Below are 19,579 nucleotides of genomic sequence, written 5' to 3' on the forward strand. Positions count from 1 at the left end.
GCAAATGTTCTTATAAATGGCAGTCTTTGTCTTTAAATATGCAAGTCCACATTTTCAGTCTTTCAGTCTCCACACTGCAGTCTCAGCACCATGAGCCTCAGCAATTCAAACAGTTACCTCTAACCACAGTTATAAACAAAAAAAGCTATTACACTCTTGCAAGAAATCAAGAAGGAATACTTTTTGTCCAATGAAATTGACTATTTAATACAGTAAAATTCAGCATAGCAAATTAATTAGTTTCTGTGAGATATGTATCTACCCATTTCAGTCAACATTAGTCCAATGTTCATCTTGCCTATCATGAGAATGGTAGCTGTTGAAAAGGAAGATGAAAAGCTGAGCTTTATGCTAATGTATACTGTATCTATTCAGTATTGTCAAGTCACGTTTGATTCTTGTAGTGAAACTGTGGATGCCCCCCTCAATTTACAGAGATTAGTAGACACGAATAACAATAGCTAGGGTGGGGTAAAGGGGACAGTTCCCAAGGATACAAAGTGTGGGGGTAACACCTGGTCAATCCAGACACTCTTTATTACATACTGGCATTTATAAATAAATGCTGGTATTGCATCTGTGGTCAAAAATGAACTGCAGTAGTGTTCCATATGTGGTAGAATACTACAGTTCAATTCTGGACTGAGGAATTGCACTGAGTGCAAAAACTAATAGCTATACCTCTGTTGAAAGACTTTTCTTTCATATGAATGAAACACTGACACACACTCACAAACTGACAGATAGATCAAGCTATCCACTTATGCTGTGCTGATGAGGTCAATAAAAAGACCAATGCATGCATGTCAGATACTAGTGGGGTTTGGCTTTATTAGCCTGAATGTAACCTTTGGGGTTAGGTTATGGCATAATGGTTAAGGTGTTTACCTTACAGGCAAGAGGTACATGGTTTGATTCTCACCAAGGGAAAATTGGCTGGGCTTATAATGGTCCAAAAGGAAAACTAGCCTATGAACCTGTTAGAAACATCATTCCACTTATCACATATCTTTGGGATATGGAAGGCAACTTGAGCACTAGGAGAAAATCCATATCAATTTTAAGAGGGGATGTAGACTCCACACAGAAGGCATTATATGTTAATAAAAAATAAAATTAAATAAACTGCAGAATCTCATGTGAGGCAGTAATGTTATTTACTGTCAGAGTGTTCCCATTAATATGTAAAACATGAAAGTAAAACTAAATGTAAGTGATGTCTGGAATTTTTAATAGGTTGATTGTATTTAATTTTGATGGGTTCACTATCTGAGTATTAAAATTCCACATTCCTATATTTTATTACTTCATTCCTGCAATCATTATTTTTGTATTAGTTATTATGTGATGCACTATATATTACAAGTTTCATGAGGAATCCAATACTCTGCCTAATCCTGAGATGTTACCCTACTCTCTCGTATATTTAACATTCCTGACTGTATTAATTAAACACAAATATCAAAAGCATCATTTAGCATGCTTTGGCAAAGTATTAATAATATGCTTTTATGCTAACCTGTCCAAGTGTGCATTCTGTGGATCCAAGGAAGTCATCATCTCTCATTCCTATATTAACATTATCCACGGTGTCATAAACTTCAAACAGCAGATTCTGCATTTCTTCAAAGAAGTAATCCACATCAAATACTTTGGAGAAAACTGGGTTGAGGTTGCTTTTGATGACTTCTGTCTTATCTATCTAGAAAGTAGAAAAAGAACAAGTTTATATCCTGGGCCATATTTACAAATAATATTTAATAGATTGCATTTATGAAAAGTATTTAATGGAGACATTGCAAATAAGTAAGTAGATAAATAAATAAAATTAGCTACCAAACTGTAGAAGTAAAACAATGTTTATTCAACACATACATTCAAGTAACAGTATTACATGGGTTTAAAAGACATGATTTTTATGTAAGCGTTTCAGCATCTCTTCTGCTGATACATAACATGTTACATTAGAAGGTTAATATTGATAAATTATGACAAGTATTCCAGTATCAGATATTAAAAATAGCTTGCTAAAATGCAACAAATTCAAAAGCCAGAAATCTGAACAGTTTTCATTTATATTCGTCATGATGCAGCATCTGTGTATCATGTTAAATGTCCTAATAACTAGCCATAGGAAGCTGATATAATTTGCTACAGTAACTTTTAGTGGACAGGGTTCAAACCTTATACGAGTTTTCTGCACATCCACAGTGTCTTTGTTATTTATAGAATAACCTGGCTAACTTTAAACATTACATTATGTTGACATGAAGAGAAATTTGTACAGACATGAAAAAATGGATCTTCTTTTAGGAATATATTTATTTGGAAGAACAGAAGTATAATTCACAGTTAGAAAAGTGGTCCAAGTACAGTAATACAGAATTCAAAGACTGCAAAACAATTTACATAAAATGGAAGATTTGGATCCAGAAGATTGATGTATTCCTTAAAATGAGTGAAATAGAAGATAGCATTCAAAATAATCTGCACATTGTTGAACAGCAGCATGGAAACGAGCAATCTGTTGATTCTGTTAAAACTGATTAAAACAGATGATACAATGAAATCTGTAAAAAGCATCAGAGACACTGAGACAAGAGGTCAAATAATAGTGTTGTCAGGAAAATCTAAAAATTAATATTTCATTTAAACTAAACATGGATGGAGTGTATATTTTGACTAAATATATGTTTGAAGCATTAGGGCTAAGATGCGGAGAGAAAACTGTGTATATATCTTCTTGATATAAACACACAGGATAGCATAATTTTGGGTCTGTGTACATCCATCAAAGGGAAGAAGCATCGAATGGCATGTTTCATTGAACATGCTGTTCATCTAGCTGTTTGAGTAGGGAGAGGCCCATGAGAAGTTTTGCTGAATGGCATTTTTGATGTAATTCCAAAAGTAAGCCCCAAATCCAGGAGCCGGCAGGGCAAAGCTAATCACAGCGGTGTAATTCAAGCCACAATCCAATATGCAATCACTAAAAAGTTACAGAGACCGGTTGAACACCAGAAACATTTTATTCAGCTATAACAGCAAGCAGTTTTGTCTCTGTCAGTTCAGAGACTTTATCAAGATAAAAGACAGCACAGGAGGCACACAATATATACACAGAACCCCAATTAACACCTCAATTAACACCTCATGCAACACAATTAAACCAATTAGTCTTGCAGATGCCTTATACCCCATCTAAAAAAATTATTATTTTAAAAGTTTTTTACATCGTCCCTGAAAAATATGCAAGAAGAAAACATCCATCAGTCAAAAAGAAATAAAAATACAAGTAAAAAATACAAGTAAAAGATCACAGGGAGTCAGATAAGGCAGTCATTTTTCCAGAGCCCTCAACTTTAAAAAACAGTCTAAAGAAAACATGTCATTCAAGCCTGGCAAGCAAGTTGCTTATGCCCCATTTTTTTTCCAGCTGCAAGGGCCATGGACCCCCCCTTAGCATATCAATAATGACAAACTTAAAAGAGTGACCATCATGATCAATGCAGTGCTTAGCTAGGGCATTAGTTTTATTTCTCAAACTGATGTTCCTCACATACTCGTAGATTCTATTCCTGAATTTCCTCTCAGTTTTCCCTACATAGAAGCTGGGGCATTGCATACATACCACACAATACACCACCCTCTCAAATTGACAAGTAAACCTACCCCCAAGTCTGAGAATTTGGCCATTAATGGTCACAACTGACCCTTCCAAGATATATCCACACTGACTGCAGGCCCCACATTTTCTCATATTGCCTTTTACCAGTTTACCTTTATAATTTTCAAGTAGATTTTTCAAACATCTGCCCTTCCTATGCACAATAACCGGGGCATTACTAATACATTTCCTCATCTCTTCACAAGAGGACAAGATGGCCCATATTTTAAATAAAATATCATCAATTTGCTGACTGTCAGAGCTGAAAGTTGTGATAAAGGCTGATCTAAAATTTATTTCAGTCCCAACATCCAGTTTACCTCTCCTAACTATACAAGTAGATACCTCCGGAGGTTCAGTGCCTGGACACATTGGTTCAACACGATCATGGGTTACAACATCCCTAGATAGAATAGCTCTAAAATGCCCCCTTTCCCTCTTGTTAAAAACCTCCATCATAACCTCCTGGATTATAGTAGGGAGATACCCTCTCCTCAAAAACATAGCCTTCAGGGTATCACACTCATTCTAAAATGACTCAAAGATTTGGGGCTTACTTTTGGTATTTAGTTTTTGTGCTTTTGACTTGGTTTGTGGATTTCTTTGTGTTCATGGCTTCTGAAGGCCAGGATATTGCCTCACAGGGCATATTGTTCTCGCAGGAAGTGAGTAACACTATTCAGACAACTGGAACTGGCAATGAAAGCATTTTACTGTTTTTAACCCAGATTTCTGAGCAACTTGACAGGATTGAGATGCAGCAGCAGTCGCTTGTTTTTGCAAGCAATCAGCTTGCTGCTTAGGAGGCACGTACTATTCAGGAAGCTCCACCTAATCAGGAAGTGTTGGCTTTCAACGGTGCTGTAAGTGGGGCCATTCAACGTGTGTTAGGGGAAGAATCATTGAACATGCCCGCTACATCTGGTGTCCATAATGTTTCCATCTCGTGTTTGAATGAGCATGAGGAAGGATTGCAAAAAAATTATAGAATGGATACAAGGCTGAATGGGGCTGGTCTGGCCCCAATGTTTCCCATTTCTTACAGGATGAACGTTTATATAGTGACTCAAATGTCAGAGAGGAAGAGGTGGTGAGTCACCCAGACTATATTTCCAGTTTACAAAAACTAGATTATTTATTATTAAAAATCAAAAGACTACAGTTGGATAATGTTTATTTTAAGGAGTGCGTTAGGTTGGGCATTGTGCCTAAGGGTTTATGCATTTGGCATTACCCATCCGGTTTAGTGGCCAACTCTTTGTTTCACAAAGAACTACTTGATCTTTTAAATAAGCATGAGATGGAATACATGGAGTTGGTTATTAAACATAACAAGCTATTATTGTCTGATATTATTAGAGGTTACTGCTTTGGATAAATTGATTGTAGAGGATGCCTTGCATTTAAATAACCTGTTAGAATACAATAGAGTGTTCAAAAGTATAGAGCACCAGACTGACATTATTAGGGAAAAGAAGATCAAAAAATTGACCATGATAGGTTACAATATAGGAATTCTATGGCCTGCCCTAACCCCCTCAAATCTCAGAGTTGGGGAAGGGAATTTAATCATTTTGGCAATACTAACGCTGCAAATAAGAATAATGCGTTGGGTGAGAATGATATTGTTTCTCCTTCTTTTTTGAAAGAGGGGGATTTTCCCCCTCTGAGGAGGTAAGAAAGGCTGAGGGACCGCCACAACAGGGAGGGGTTTCCTCAGGCGAATACGACTGGATACAGGGGTCGGGGTGGGCACAGTCCACAGCAGATGATGGGAGGCTGGAGGGAGGGATTTCACTGGTAGAATCGGGTCACCAGATCTTGGTCACTAATACTTGAAGAATTTTTCAGAATTCATCTGGGGATTTTAATGCATTTAATTTTTCATTATTTAGTATAGACATCACCGATTGTGATTTATTGGTTAGGGGCTTAACTTTTGTGCCCGTAAATAATTTTAGCTTGGTTAACATCCTAGTGGATTTAAAACATTTTGTAAGGAAACTCGATTTGAATTTCTATTTTCAGTCAGTGGAATTTGTAGGTGATCCTTTACATATATCAAGCACTTTTAACCCTCTGCTACATCCCTCTTTACAAATTTTTGAAAAGATTTGTGAAATAGATATGAGAAACATTCATTAGCAGAAACCATTGTAAAACTTGAGGGGGCCTGAATTGGAAAGCCTTAGAAAACTGAGAAGTAACCCGGATGTGAGAATTATCAAGCCTGACAAGGGTGGGGGGATGGTGGTGATGGATACTGCAGATTATAACATAAGGATGAAGGAGATGATTAGCAGTGCCCTTTACAGAAACATTTCCTTAAATGAGCTTAATATGGGGTACATTGCAAAGTTAAAGACCAGTTGAATGACATGTTCATTGATGGGTCTCTGACAATAGATGAGTTTAATTATACGTCAGTATACCACCCTAAAACTCCCACTATATTTGGCTTGCCCAAAATCCATAAGAGCCTCTTGAATCCACCTATGCAACCAATTATGGATGGGAAGGGGTCCATCACCTACCCAATAGCAACATTTCTTGACATTAAATTGAAATCATTGCTGGGGAGTGAAGTTTGTGTATGGACTCCTAGAACTTACTGGATAGGATTAACAACCTTGGTTATATGGAAACTGGGTTTTTCATCACTGTAGATGTGAAGGACCTCTATACGGTAATACTCCATGACACTAGACTTGAATGGGGTTCTGACTGCCTATTTTCTAAAGGGGTGCCCCAGTCTAGGATTAATGTTTATGAACAGTTTGTACTTGTATGATAGAGTAATTGTATTTTATTTGACAATGCATTTTTCTTGCAAATTGATGGGGTGGTGATGGGCTCACCATGTGGAGGTACTTTTTCAAATATGGTAATGATTGAATGGGAAAAGAGGTTCTTGTAGGAGTCCAAATTTTTCCCCTTTTGTAAGATTTATGTCCGTTACCTGGATGATATCTTAATTTTGTGGGATAGCCCATTTGAGCTAGTTGGTGAGTTTTTGACTTATATCAACCAGTCAACTGTTTTTTGATATTCACAAACATGGTTGGGACAAATGAGATTCCCTACTTGGATGTGAAACTAATTAAGGATACTATTTCTAGGTCCTTTATTGCTGAGATATTTAGAAAGGAAACTTACTCAAACAGCTTCCTGCACTTCAGTAGCTCACACCCATTCACACAGAAAAAGGTAGTTATCAAGGGGCAATTTGTGAGGGTGGCATGCATGGTGTTGCTCTTTTAGTCATTCTTAAATGAGTGTGATACCCTAAAGACTATGTTTTTGAGGAAAGGGTATTCCCCTACTGTAATCCAAAACGTTATGAAAGAGGTTGTTAACAGGGAAAGGGGTCATTTTAGAGCTATTCTATCTAGGGACGGAGTAACCTATGACCGCGTTGAACCAATGTGTTCAGGCACTGAACCTCTGGAGTATCTACTTGTATAGTTAGGACTGGTAAACTAGGTGTTGGGACTGAAAGAAATTTTAGGTCAGCCTTTATCACAACTTTCAGCTTTGACAGTCAGCAAATTGTTGATATTTTATTTAAAAACTGGGTCATCTTGTCCTCTTGTGAAGAGATGAGGAAATGTATTAGTAATGCCCTGGTTATTGTGTATAGAAAGGGCAGACGTTTGAAAAATCTACTTGAAAATTGTAAAGGTGAACCAGTAAAAGGCACTATGAGAAAATGTGGGGCCTGCAGTCAGTGTGGATATATCTTGGAAGGATCAGTGGTGACCATTAATGGCCAACTTCTCAGACTTGTGGGGTAGGTTTACTTGTCAGTCTGAGAGGGTGGTGTATTGTGCGGTCTGTATGCAATGCCCCAGCTTCTATGTAGGGACAAGTGAGAGAAAACTCAAGAATAGAATCTACGAGCATGTGAGGGACATCAGGTTGAAAAATAATACTAATGCTCTAGCTAAGGCACTGCATTGATCATGACGGTCACTCTTTTAAGTTTGTCATTATTGATATGCTAAGGAGGGATCTGAAGGGGGGTCCATGGCCCTTGCAATTGGAAAAAATGGAGGCATTATGGCAGTTAAGATTGAATGCAACTTGCTTGCCAGGTTTGAATGACATGTTTTCTTTAGCCTGTTCTCTGGAAAGATGACTGCTTTATCTGACTCCCTGTGATCTTTTACTTGTATTTTTATTTGTATTTTTATTTCTTTTTGGATGTATAAAATGCATTTTATTATATATTTAGTAACTGATACTCCTGTGCTAGGTTTTAATTAATATTTATTTTTTGTGTGGGTTATTATTATATACCATCGGACTGGCCTTTATTAGGAGGGCTGACTGATGGATGTTTTCTTCTTGCATACTTTGCAGGGATGATGTAAAAAACTTTTAAAATTATTTTTTAGATGGGTTATAAGGCTTTAGCAGGGCTAATTGGTTTAATTGTCTTGCATGAGGTGTTAATTGGGGTTGGGTGTATATACTGTGTGCCTCCTGTGCTGTCTTTTATCTTGATAAAAGCGCTTGCTGTTATTGCTGAGTAAAGTGTTTCTGGTGTTCAACTGGTCTTTGTAACTTTAGTGACTGTATATGGGATTATGCCTTGGATTACACCACTATGATTAGCTTTGCCCTTCTGGCCCCTGGATTTGGGGCTTACTTTTGGTACTTAGTTTTTGTACTTTTGACTTGGTTTGTGGATTTTTGATGTAATGCCGTTCAGCGATTTTTCCATCTGATGGCTAAATATAGACCCTATAATTTCATATTAGATAACAAATGTAAAGGATAGATAGGCCAAAAATGGATTTATATTATATTAACAAGTTTATAGTAACTCAAAATTCATATTGTCAAGACCATATGAATGAGATTCAGACAACTAGAAATTAAAAAAAGAACAACTCTACATTTTTGCTGGGAGGCAAGGCCCCCATGCTCATCCCACCCACCCACTGCAAATTATATATACTATCTCTGAGATCACACCACAACGAGGAAAAGGATAAATTCTCCGTTAAAGCACTTCTATGTAGTAAATCACATGGGGTTTGGGGAATTAACTTGCCTCGCCTACAGCAAAGACTTTTTTTTTTTTTTTTTTACTTTCAAGTTTTTGAAAACTTGATCATCTGGTCAAGACCATATGAATTTCAAGTTGACAAAAATTCAGTGATATGATATAAATCTCTAAAGATACATAGGTAAAATTTTAATGACAGAACGCATAATGAATCTTACAGAAAAAGTCATAGTAGTAGTGCAAATGCCAAACAGACATTACAGAAGGATCTATAAATGAGGCATTATCCTGCAGTTTCAATCTATCTTTGGACATCAAGAGTTTTCAGTTCCTCAAGGAACTTGTTAGAGATGTTACAACATTAAAATACTGGGAAAAGAAAAATTTAATAGTGTTCTAGTTGTTATTCAGGATGATATAGAAGACATGATGTTAGAAGATAAAATGAAAGTAGCTGTTGGGTCAAAAGGATTTAGAAAATACAAAATATATGATTATTCCAAATGAAGTACACAGAACACTAAACCCATCATTAAATCAGTTTTATATATTCACTCTACAGTAAACAAGATGTATGAACTTCATACAGTAGACCTTTGGGGACAAGGTAGCGTTGCACTCACACTCATGGTTGAGTAATACTGGAGTTAACATATTTATAGACTGAGTAGATGCAGATGGCATAGCCCTCCATGGATTGTACAATTCTGCCTTTCCCTTGCAAAAATGTTTAATTTTGGTAGCAGATTACCTTTGTACTGCATTTCTACCCATTGTTTCTGATGCTATCATAGTAAGTTTGATGGCTTGCTATGAATCCAGTCAACCAGCTAAAGATAATGCAGTGGACATTTAGAAAGAAATCCACCTTTATTTAGTAGACATTATCAAACCAGTCTGTAACCTGCATAACATCAGTTCTGTTCTTATTTTTGGCAAGTTACGTGCTACATTTATGTTCTTTAGAGAGTATGTTATATGGACGGTGATGGGTATAGAACATTATTTATATACAAATGCTCTTTTATGAGAATGTAACGTTCAGTATCAGATTTAATAAGAGAATTGAGAGACAATCAAGAGAGATCTTTTGCCACCTAAACCTTTTCTACAGTATGGCATAAATGTGACATAATTGAAAAACTGTAGCTAATCTTTCACAATTTAAATACAAATTTGTCACTCGAGTTATTGACAAAATATAAAAGTCTATGTTTATTGTTTTATTTATTTGATATCTAAGTCCATTAGACACAACTACCTCTTTGCAATGGTACCTTAGGAGAACGGGTCTAGATTAGAACATCAAAGTTTCAAAACTTCGAATGATCTAATATTGACCCCTATTCAGTGAAAGCTGAAAACATGGAACATACAGAACAGTAAATATTTTCCTAGGGAAAAAATTCACTGTTCCAAAACACATGCACATAACTGAAGCACACCAAACAAACAGCAATCCACACACATACACCTAAAATCTTACACCTAACCCTACACTAAACTATACACATACCACTAACTATCCACTTACCTTAACTCAAACCCTAACCCTAAGGTCCATCACTATTGCACACTCACCTCACCCACGCCCTAACCCTAACTCACCTACCCTGACCTAACCCTCACATCCACATAATCTCACACTTACCTGACCCGTGCCCTAACCCTAACTCACCTAACCCTCACATCCACACAATCGCATACATACCTAACCCGCACCCTAACCCTAACTAACCTAACCTGCACTCAATTGCACACTTACCTGAACCCAGCCCGTAACGTTCCACCACAGCGCTGAAAATACCGAAGCAATAGAAACAGACAACCAAATTCTTTCCCTAGGAATAAATTTGGTTTTCTGTTGCTTCGATATTTTCAGCTTTCGCTGAATAGGGGTCAATATTAGAACATTTGAAGTTTTGACACTTCAATGTTCTAATATAGACCCTAGGAGAACTACTAAAATCAAATTCAAATGGAGGAAATCAAACCTATGGCTGCACCACAGAGCTGTATAACATTTTATCCACTAAAAGGACTGTAATAAATTGCTAGACATAGAATACATTGGGCCGAAAACATGTTTATCTAAGCTTATCAGTCTGCATATTGAAAGGAAGGTAAAAACCATTTGCTGACAAGTACCATTTTATTTTAAAGGAGTATCTTGATTTTTCTGGGAAGTTCTTGTGTGGATCTGTATAATGGTGAGCTAATTATGGTCACCTTAGATGTGATTGACTTATTTTCAGGTATTGCCCATGAAAATGGGTTACAAATATTTATAAAAGCGCTAATGAAAAGTACATTTTTCCTATTAAAGAGCTTAATGTTATTATACAATTCATGGAATAGCTCTTCATAATAATTTCATATAATTTCATGGTGAATTTTATCAGCAGAAAAGTGGCATAGCAACAGGAATTGTGTGCGTGTGTTCCAGCTTACGCCAATTATGTTATGTGGGTTTGAAAATAGTCATTAGGAAGTAGTACATTGCAAACTAATTACATCATAGTAATCTGCTAACACAAACAGAAATTTACTGATGATTGGTGACTCCAGAGTTAGGTGTTTTTACACTCATGAGGCTGGGTAAACTGGGTGGCAATGAGCTACCACTTGCAAGTCAAGACTGCTGATGCCAAAAGAGCCCTGAGAAACCTTAAAGTAGATAAATAAGATTATGTTATGGTGGTGGCCATGTTGGGGAAAATGACCTGTCACTCAAAACGCTGAGAGATCTAAAGAGAAACATGAAAAAGCTCTTCATGCATGTCATAGCCGCAGGAAAGACCTTAGTACTGAGTGGTATTTTCCACCACTAAAAAATAATGCCAAAGTATAAAGAAAAAATTATTAGTTTTAAAAATTGGGTAAATACCTAGTGTTACTCTATGGCATACCTTTCAACCTGTTAGCTCAAGAGATCTGGACAAAGTCCAACATAATGGGGAGACTAAGGACCAAAAATAAGGACAGCTTTTAAATATTGCTGTTACAAACTTGCAATATGGCTAGAATAACATCATTTGTGTTAAAATGTATTTTAAAAGGATATGAAGTGTCAAACTCAAAAGTGTGTCATTATTTAGTGATTTTATTCCTCAGGTAATCCCAGTGATTTGCCAGAAAAACACACATTTTATGAGGAAGACTAAAATTTTGAAGTGTAAATCTGGGTATTCTGTGAAAATCTGGACAGTTGAGAGGTATGTTCTAGGGGGATCCAGTGTGTGTCAGCATGGAATGAGATTCTTATCAGCTGTTCTTGCTTTACCAGAGATGGCTTGCACCTCTTTTGCCAAGGCTTCTGCATACTGGCAAAAAAGTTTTGCTGCTCCTATTGTACCTTTTCATGCAATGTACAGTCTATAAACCACCCAAGCAAACTTCCAAAACAAATCAACCATAGAATCATATCAAGGAGGCTCTGCTTAATTACAGAAATCTAAATAAAAAACTACCAGACCTTTGAGACCTTTCTGTGTTTGGAACAAATCCAAGCATGTGTTGCTGCTGGAACCTAGTTTAAGCACCCAGAGAGTACTTCATCAATACCTGAGCATTGTGATTATCTCTTCTTTAATCCAGATGGAAATAGTGGTGGTTTATCCATATTTGTTAGACATCAGTTTTCCTAGGGACATATACCTAGGGACCTGCAAGTGGAATATTAGCCATCAGTTGACAGCAAGCTACAGATCTAACTCATCTGCATTAACTTCGCTTATGCAGGTACAGAGTTATCTTAGGTGATTTTAACTACACAATGATTAACTGTGTGCCGTATACCATCAACATAGGATAAATTTCATAAACGAAATGCCCCTGGACCTGATTGTTTAGGAACCTGCAAGAGAATAGAATATACTTCATCTGCTCATAGGAAATCTAACATCTGCATGCACCATCTCCAGAGTATCATCCTTTTGGTCAAATTAGACAAACAACTCTCTCACTCGATGTGTTTTATAGGTTTTCTCCCCAGACCTCAGGAGTCTTAAATAATGCAGTATGAGCTTCCCGGTAAGCAAACTAGTAAATGTATTCATCAGAATCTCCAAGCTGTAAGAAACAAATATGATGGCGTTTAAGGATTTCAAGTGTACAAATCTGCTACAATTCCGTGATGAAATCTCTAAATTCAAGTGTAATAGTATTACATGAAATATTGATACTGCAAAAATTTATTCAGAAAAGTTCTACTTGCCCGTCTGCAAATGTATTCATTTGGCAGTCCCAACTTGATCCAAGCAAATAGGGAGGTCTAAAAGCACTCTAGTATAAATAAACTGTGTAAAAAAAGGAAGAAGTTCCTAAACCTATGTAGCAGACAAAATTGCTACCATATTAAGAAAACACCAGACAGCTAGCTAAGAAAGGAATGGCATGGGAAAAAAAACAAAGGTATCCCAGGAAATCAGACTGGATACAGAAGAAAAAGACAACTGTATATCCTTCTTTAGTTATGTCAGGAAAATAAGAAACAACTCCAATTATTGTTCCAGGCTTATTTATAGTGTTATCAAATACTCTGGTCCAGTTGATATTGCAAACATATTGGCCAATAAATTCAGTGCTAACTTCACTGCACAGACATCTATTTCAACACATTTATCCCTGATGGAATCATTCCACCAACCATTATGATCATGCTTGTAATAAAGATACTCATCAAAACAAAGATTACCTCATTCAGGGGACCTGGCATCATACCCTGTTGTATAATTAATAGCACTGAGTTAAGAATAGAGAAATTCCCATAGCTTTGAACCAAGTGTAGAGAAGCAGTGCCTGGTACGTTGTAGCTACAGGGTTAAAACTAATGAATGCAATACTACACCAGTCTATGTAATACAATGGATTGACTGACCACATGGTATATCAGACATTATTAAACTCATTTAATACAGCTGAGTGACCTGGGCACAGTTACCATCATTTGCAGTGACAAGACTCAACAAAGGCTCCACAGGTGGTGGTACATGGTGAACCAGGAATGAGAAAAGCATTTGTGTTACATCTTACTAGTTGAGGGAGCTGGGAAAGCTGTTTATGGATAAAGTTGAGATTCCTGATGGGAAATGACTGATACCAGGTGACACTGCTACAACAGATGGCATAGTTCTGCATGGGCATGGATGTAACAGTGATTGAGGGACCCTGATGTGACTGATGCAAACTGCGAATATCCTCAGCTTGGGTGGTATCTCCATTATAGAATGGGATAGCTGGCAACATTGACTGACAAGGGCATTGCAGACCTGTATGTCCATGACTGGCCTGAAATGCAGTGTAGCGGACTACAACAGAGACACATCCACAGGGTTGAATCTATCATACTACACCAAGATCACCCCCAATAGGTTGAGTCAAGGATCTGGCACTACCTCACTTTGCTATATATGCCCGGTGGGGCTGCCAACATTGTTGGGCTCAGATGCTGCACTGACATTAGACATGCTCTGTTTAGTTGCTGCTAACCCCATGAGTGTTGTAAGACAGAAAAAAAAAACACCTATGTGTTCAGCTATGTCCAGCTGATGATGAATGGCAATTATGCCCTCTAGTGCTGCACCAGCATCGATGGAAACAAACTATAGAAAGGAGGAAGACAAACTTACCTTGTGGTATCTGCCACCTTGCCTGTGTCCTAGTCAGTGCTCACCATCAGAATGCTGTGGTGCACTGGCGCACTGGAGGCACATGATGTTTGACTGCCACATCTAGGCCTCCACCAGGTACTAGTGTCCTCTCACTGTCCCCTGGAAGGCACACAAAGAAGTCTTCCACATCAGTGCAAGTGGTCTGTTGTGAAGTACTCTAACATTGCTCATCCTGTCCATGGTCATTCTTTATCATGTCTGTGACAGTACAGTAGATCTGCACCAATCTGTTGTGATGACCAACAGCATTCACAGATTTAATGATGATCTGTCACATATGCTCTTGGAAGATCTTGTCAGCCTATCTATGTTTTTAATGTGCCATCCATGTACACAGAGAGCCTGGAGTAACCATTGTTTCAGTGCTATCTGTTTTTCTTTACATGGCGACATATACCTATGGTCAGTTCCAGTACACAACTGCATACCTTTGACTGTAACACTCCACCAGCCCTGCAACAGAAGTATCTGCAACTAGTGGTATGTCTACTGTACACAGCAGTTATATGCCACTTTCCCACAACATCCTAATCACAAGAGAATAAGGATGGAATGTGGTTATGTATGTGTCTTGTGATCTGTCTATCCAGACCTCTCCTCATCCATGCTACACTATCAAGTATCCCTCGCAACATATCCACAGCATGCACCATTTATCAAGTGAGCACACTCCGCCCAAACACTTTCTGTGTGTCCATCAACTGCATTTCTGCAGCAGAGGACATGCAGTCTGATATATGCCTCTCTGTGTAATTAATGTATAAGGGCACTTGGATGATCCCAGACATTAAGCATTATAGTGAGTGGGCTAATACTGTCAGGTCCTGTGACATGTCTGCCCCCATACCTCACTGCAACTACTCACTGATATTTATTTCATTACCTGCAGATTGCTGTTGAACATTTCCACCAAATAAGGTACATATATCTATTCTGTATATTTGTGTCTGGCCTGTGTACCCTTATCACAGCAACTGCAGAATACTTTTCTATTGAATACACCACTAGAATAATCACTGCAGCAAATGTACTTGATATTTCTTTGCTAAGATGGTAGCTTGACGAGGGCTGCAATGACCAGGGTGGCTTTTATCATGCAGTTAAAGGGTTCATAGGACAACAGTTATGATAGTAATCAATTTAAAACAAATGCTTAGAAATTACACATGTAGTACAGCATGTTATAGTCCTTCAGTGTGCTATGAAGACCACACCTACTCATAGACACGCATAGCATGCAATACGAAATTCTGCACAAACCAAGGGAACTATACTACACCTGCACACTCACTAGCTATTGCAACCCACTTATCAATTTGCAGAGGTATGATGGCACATTAGAGCCATAATTTGCAATATTTTGCAATGATGTTGGTATCAGAAGCATGTTACATATGCCCCCTCCCCTTTTTCATATGTCTTTTGTGGTCATACTGTAATACATTAGCTCTAGTCTACATTGTACTGCTGTGCTTCTTATCAATGTGCATTGCGTGATGTCTAGAGCAAGTGTCACTGTGATTCAGAGGCCACTTTTTTCCAGGTTTAAAAAAAAAGTTGTATGGCTTTTAGAAGGGCTGATGTAGGAAGGACTACCATGTGGTGCTGCAGGGAGACAAAAATCTCTCTGTAGCTGCTGCATCTGCTTCGCCCGGAGTGCATGTGGGAGGACATGTATGAGAGCCCTGAGTACAAGGTGGATGCCTGTCACTGTTTTGCCAGGGCAGTAAGTAAAACCATTGATACCATCTAGATCATTGAACAATGTTGACATCAGTCCAGCGATCTGAACAAGTGCCATCAAGAACGTCTACCCCAATCAGCAGATGAGATTAGAGAACGGGAACCCTAGTTGAAAAGTATGTATGATTCACCAATTATTATTGTTACATAAGTAGGCCTTTTTGAACAGTTGTAGAAGATATTGATGTTTATCTGTATGGTCTGTTTTTCTCTCTTTTTTTTCTATTATCTGTTTTCCAGATAGAGGAAAATAAACTGATCTGCTAGAGGTGTCTGGCACTCCTGTCCAGACAGTTGGTTATGAAAAAATTTACTCTCCCAACTGTATATCTCTTCCTCACCTGGTTAGCTCTATTGGCTTGCAATGCTGCTAGTTAACTGCACTCATGCTTGCAGTTTTTTTTCCTTTAAATACACCTGTACTTATATTTTGGTTAGATTTGGATTTATCAGTGCTAATGGTTTTGTTTTGCTTTATCTTCACTAGTACTTAAAGTTGTGAATGGGCAGCCACAGTGGTGCAGTGGTTAGTGTTGCCACCTCACAGCAAGCGGTTCTCCAGTTAATCCTCGGCTGGGGTGCCTTCCGTGCAGAGTCTGCATGTCCTGCCTGTGGCTGCGTGGGTTTCATCCGGGTGCTCCGGTTTTCTCCCACAACCCAAAGACATGCTGCAGGTGGATATGATACTCTAAATTGGCCCTAGTAGTGAATGTGTGATGTGTGTGCCTTCTGTGGAAGGTTGGGATGCCAGGCTGGCAACTCGACACTGTAAAACTCCACTGCCGATCATGAGTGGACAGGTGATCTGCTGTGGTTATCCCTAACCGGGAAAAGCCAAAAGAAAAAGAAGTACTGATAGTTGTGATTAGCTTTATCTTAAGCAGAAATCACATGTTTCCTTTATTTTATATATCATTAAACTTCTACACACAGGTATTCATAACACTGCCTTCCTATCACAGAATGGACTGCCTTGGGTGGAGCTCTGCCTTATGGTTTTAGGTCTCTGTGTTACTATATTACTGTTACCATCATTTGGTGCCTGAAACCGATGGGTCACAAAGCAGGTGGTCCACACTGCCCTTGTCATCCTCGCATGTACTGTCTGACTGTTCATGCCACAGCCCACACCTGCCTGAACATTTGACTGTTGCATTACCAGGTGCCACTACACTTGGTATTAGATCTGGCAGGGTGAAGCATCACTGCAGTGATTACACACACTTTGTGGTATCCTCAGGTAAATTAGTGGTTTGCTGTAACCAAGTACTGTATAGTCCAGCATTGTTCATGCAGTGTGTGGTACCTGCCCATAACCTTCTCAGGGCTATGCAGTTACCTAGTACATGCTGGAATATCACTCAGCTGTTCAGAATTTTGCAATGTCCATCAACATTTTTGATTTTCTGGTAAATAACAGAGGATTTGAGTTGTTCCATAATGCCAGGCATTAGAATTACATACTTTTTTTATTTTTAGAAAAAGCATGTTAATACAAAATCTGTTGTTCTGTTAACTTTTTATGTGACTTAGAGTATTGTTTAAACACTGTACTGGTTTTAGGCCTTTGTCTACACATTATTTTTGCATTGTCCAAAAACCTCAGCTTTGACCGGCTAAGAACTTGTTGTATTCAACTGGACGTATAAGAGAATTTAAGTACCTTTATCTGCTCTTTTTTTTTCAAAAAAATACAGTATTTAAATTGATTTTAACTGTGTGGAAGGAATATTAACTGAACTGGAAGTTAGTCAGTGTTTGCTGAATTTTGTTATTTGCTAGTAATTACAATTGTGGGGGTAGTCACATTCTTTGATTTCCTGTCCGTGCCTATTTAAGTGGTACAGTGTGAAATATTTTCTGCTTAAAAACCTCAGCTTTGGCCGGCTAAGAACTTGCTGTATTCAACTGGACATATAAGAGAATTTAAGTACCTTTATCTGCTCTTTTTTTTCAAAAAAATACAGTATTTAAATTTATTTTAACTGTGTGGAAGGAATATTAACTGAACTGGAAGTTTTGACTCTGCTCTTCAGTTAGTGCAGCTTGAATTTTATTATTTGTTAGTAATTGCAGGTGTGGGGGTAGCCACATTCTTTGATTTCCTGTCCTTGCCTATTCAAGTGGTACAGTGTGAAATATTTTCTGCTTAAAAACCTCAGCTTTGGCCGGCTAAGAAGTTGTTGTATTCAACTGGACATATAAGAGAATTTAAGTACCTTTATCTGCTCTTTTTTTTTCAAAAAAATACAGTATTTAAATTGATTTTAACTGTGTGGAAGGAATATTAACTGAACTGGAAGTTTTGACTCTGCTCTTCAGTTAGTGCAGCTTGAATTTTATTATTTGTTAGTAATTGCAGGTGTGGGGGTAGCCACATTCTTTGATTTCCTGTCCTTGCCTATTCAAGTGGTACAGTGTGAAATATTTTCTGCTTAAAAACCTCAGCTTTGGCCGGCTAAGAACTTGTTGTATTCAACTGGACATATAAGAGAATTTAAGTACCTTTATCTGCACTTTTTTTCAAAAAATACAGTATTTAAATTGATTTTAACTGTGTGGAAGGAATATTAACTGAACTGGAAGTTAGTCAGTGTTTGCTGAATTTTGTTATTTGCTAGTAATTACAGGTGTGGGGGTAGTCACATTCTTTGATTTCCTGTCCTTGCCTATTTAAGTGGCACAGTGTGAAATATTTTCTGCTTAAAAACCTCAGCTTTTGCTGGCTAAGAACTTGCTGTATTCAACTGGACGTATAAGAGAATTTAAGTACCTTTATCTGCTCTTTTTTTCAAAAAAATACAGTTCTTAAATTGATTTTAACTGTGTGGAAGGAATATTAACTGAACTGGAAGTTTTCACTCTGCTCTTCAGTTAGTGCTGCTTGAATTTTATTATTTGTTAGTAATTGCAGGTGTGGGGATAGCCACATTCTTTGATTTCCTGTCCTTGCCTATTTAAGTGGTACAGTGTGAAATATTTTCTTCTTAAAAACCTCAGCTTTGGCCGGCTAAGAACTTGTTTTATTCAACTGGACGTATAAGAGAATTTAAGTACCTTTATCTGCACTTTTTTTTTCAAAAAAATACAGTATTTAAATTGATTTTAACTGTGTGGAAGGAATATTAACTGAACTGGAATTTAGTCAGTGTTTGCTGAATTTTGTTATTTGCTAGTAATTACAGGTGTGGGCATTGTCACATTCTTTGATTTCCTGTCCTTGCCTATTTAAGTGGAACAGTGTGAAATATTTTCTGCTTAAAAACCTCAGCTTTGGCCAGCTAAGAACTTGCTGTATTCAACTGCACGTATAAGAGAATTTAAGTACCTTTATCTGCTCTTTTTTTCAAAAAAATACAGTATTTAAATTGATTTTAACTGTGTGGAAGGAATATTAACTGAACTGGAAGTTTTGACTCTACTCTTCAGTTAGTGCTGCTTGAATTTTATTATTTGTTAGTAATTGCAGGTGTGGGGGTAGCC

The 19,579-nt window shown here is 37.7% G+C and overlaps 1 protein-coding gene across 2 annotated transcripts in view; it reads right to left on the reverse strand.

The window, feature by feature from the left end:
* The window catches only part of CPNE6 (copine 6), an 886,978-nt gene that overhangs the window by 514,037 nt on the left and 353,362 nt on the right, over nt 1-19,579 (reverse strand). For both annotated transcript variants that reach the window (XM_044058469.1, XM_044058468.1), the window contains exon 3: nt 1,520-1,702. In XM_044058469.1, the coding sequence (XP_043914404.1) occupies nt 1,520-1,702 (183 nt within the window). The remainder of the gene's footprint in view (nt 1-1,519; nt 1,703-19,579) is intronic.

The sequence above is a fragment of the Protopterus annectens genome, chromosome 16.part0 (genome assembly GCF_019279795.1).
Source record: "Protopterus annectens isolate FY-2018-M chromosome 16.part0, PAN1.0, whole genome shotgun sequence".
Lineage (NCBI taxonomy): Eukaryota > Metazoa > Chordata > Ceratodontiformes > Protopteridae > Protopterus > Protopterus annectens.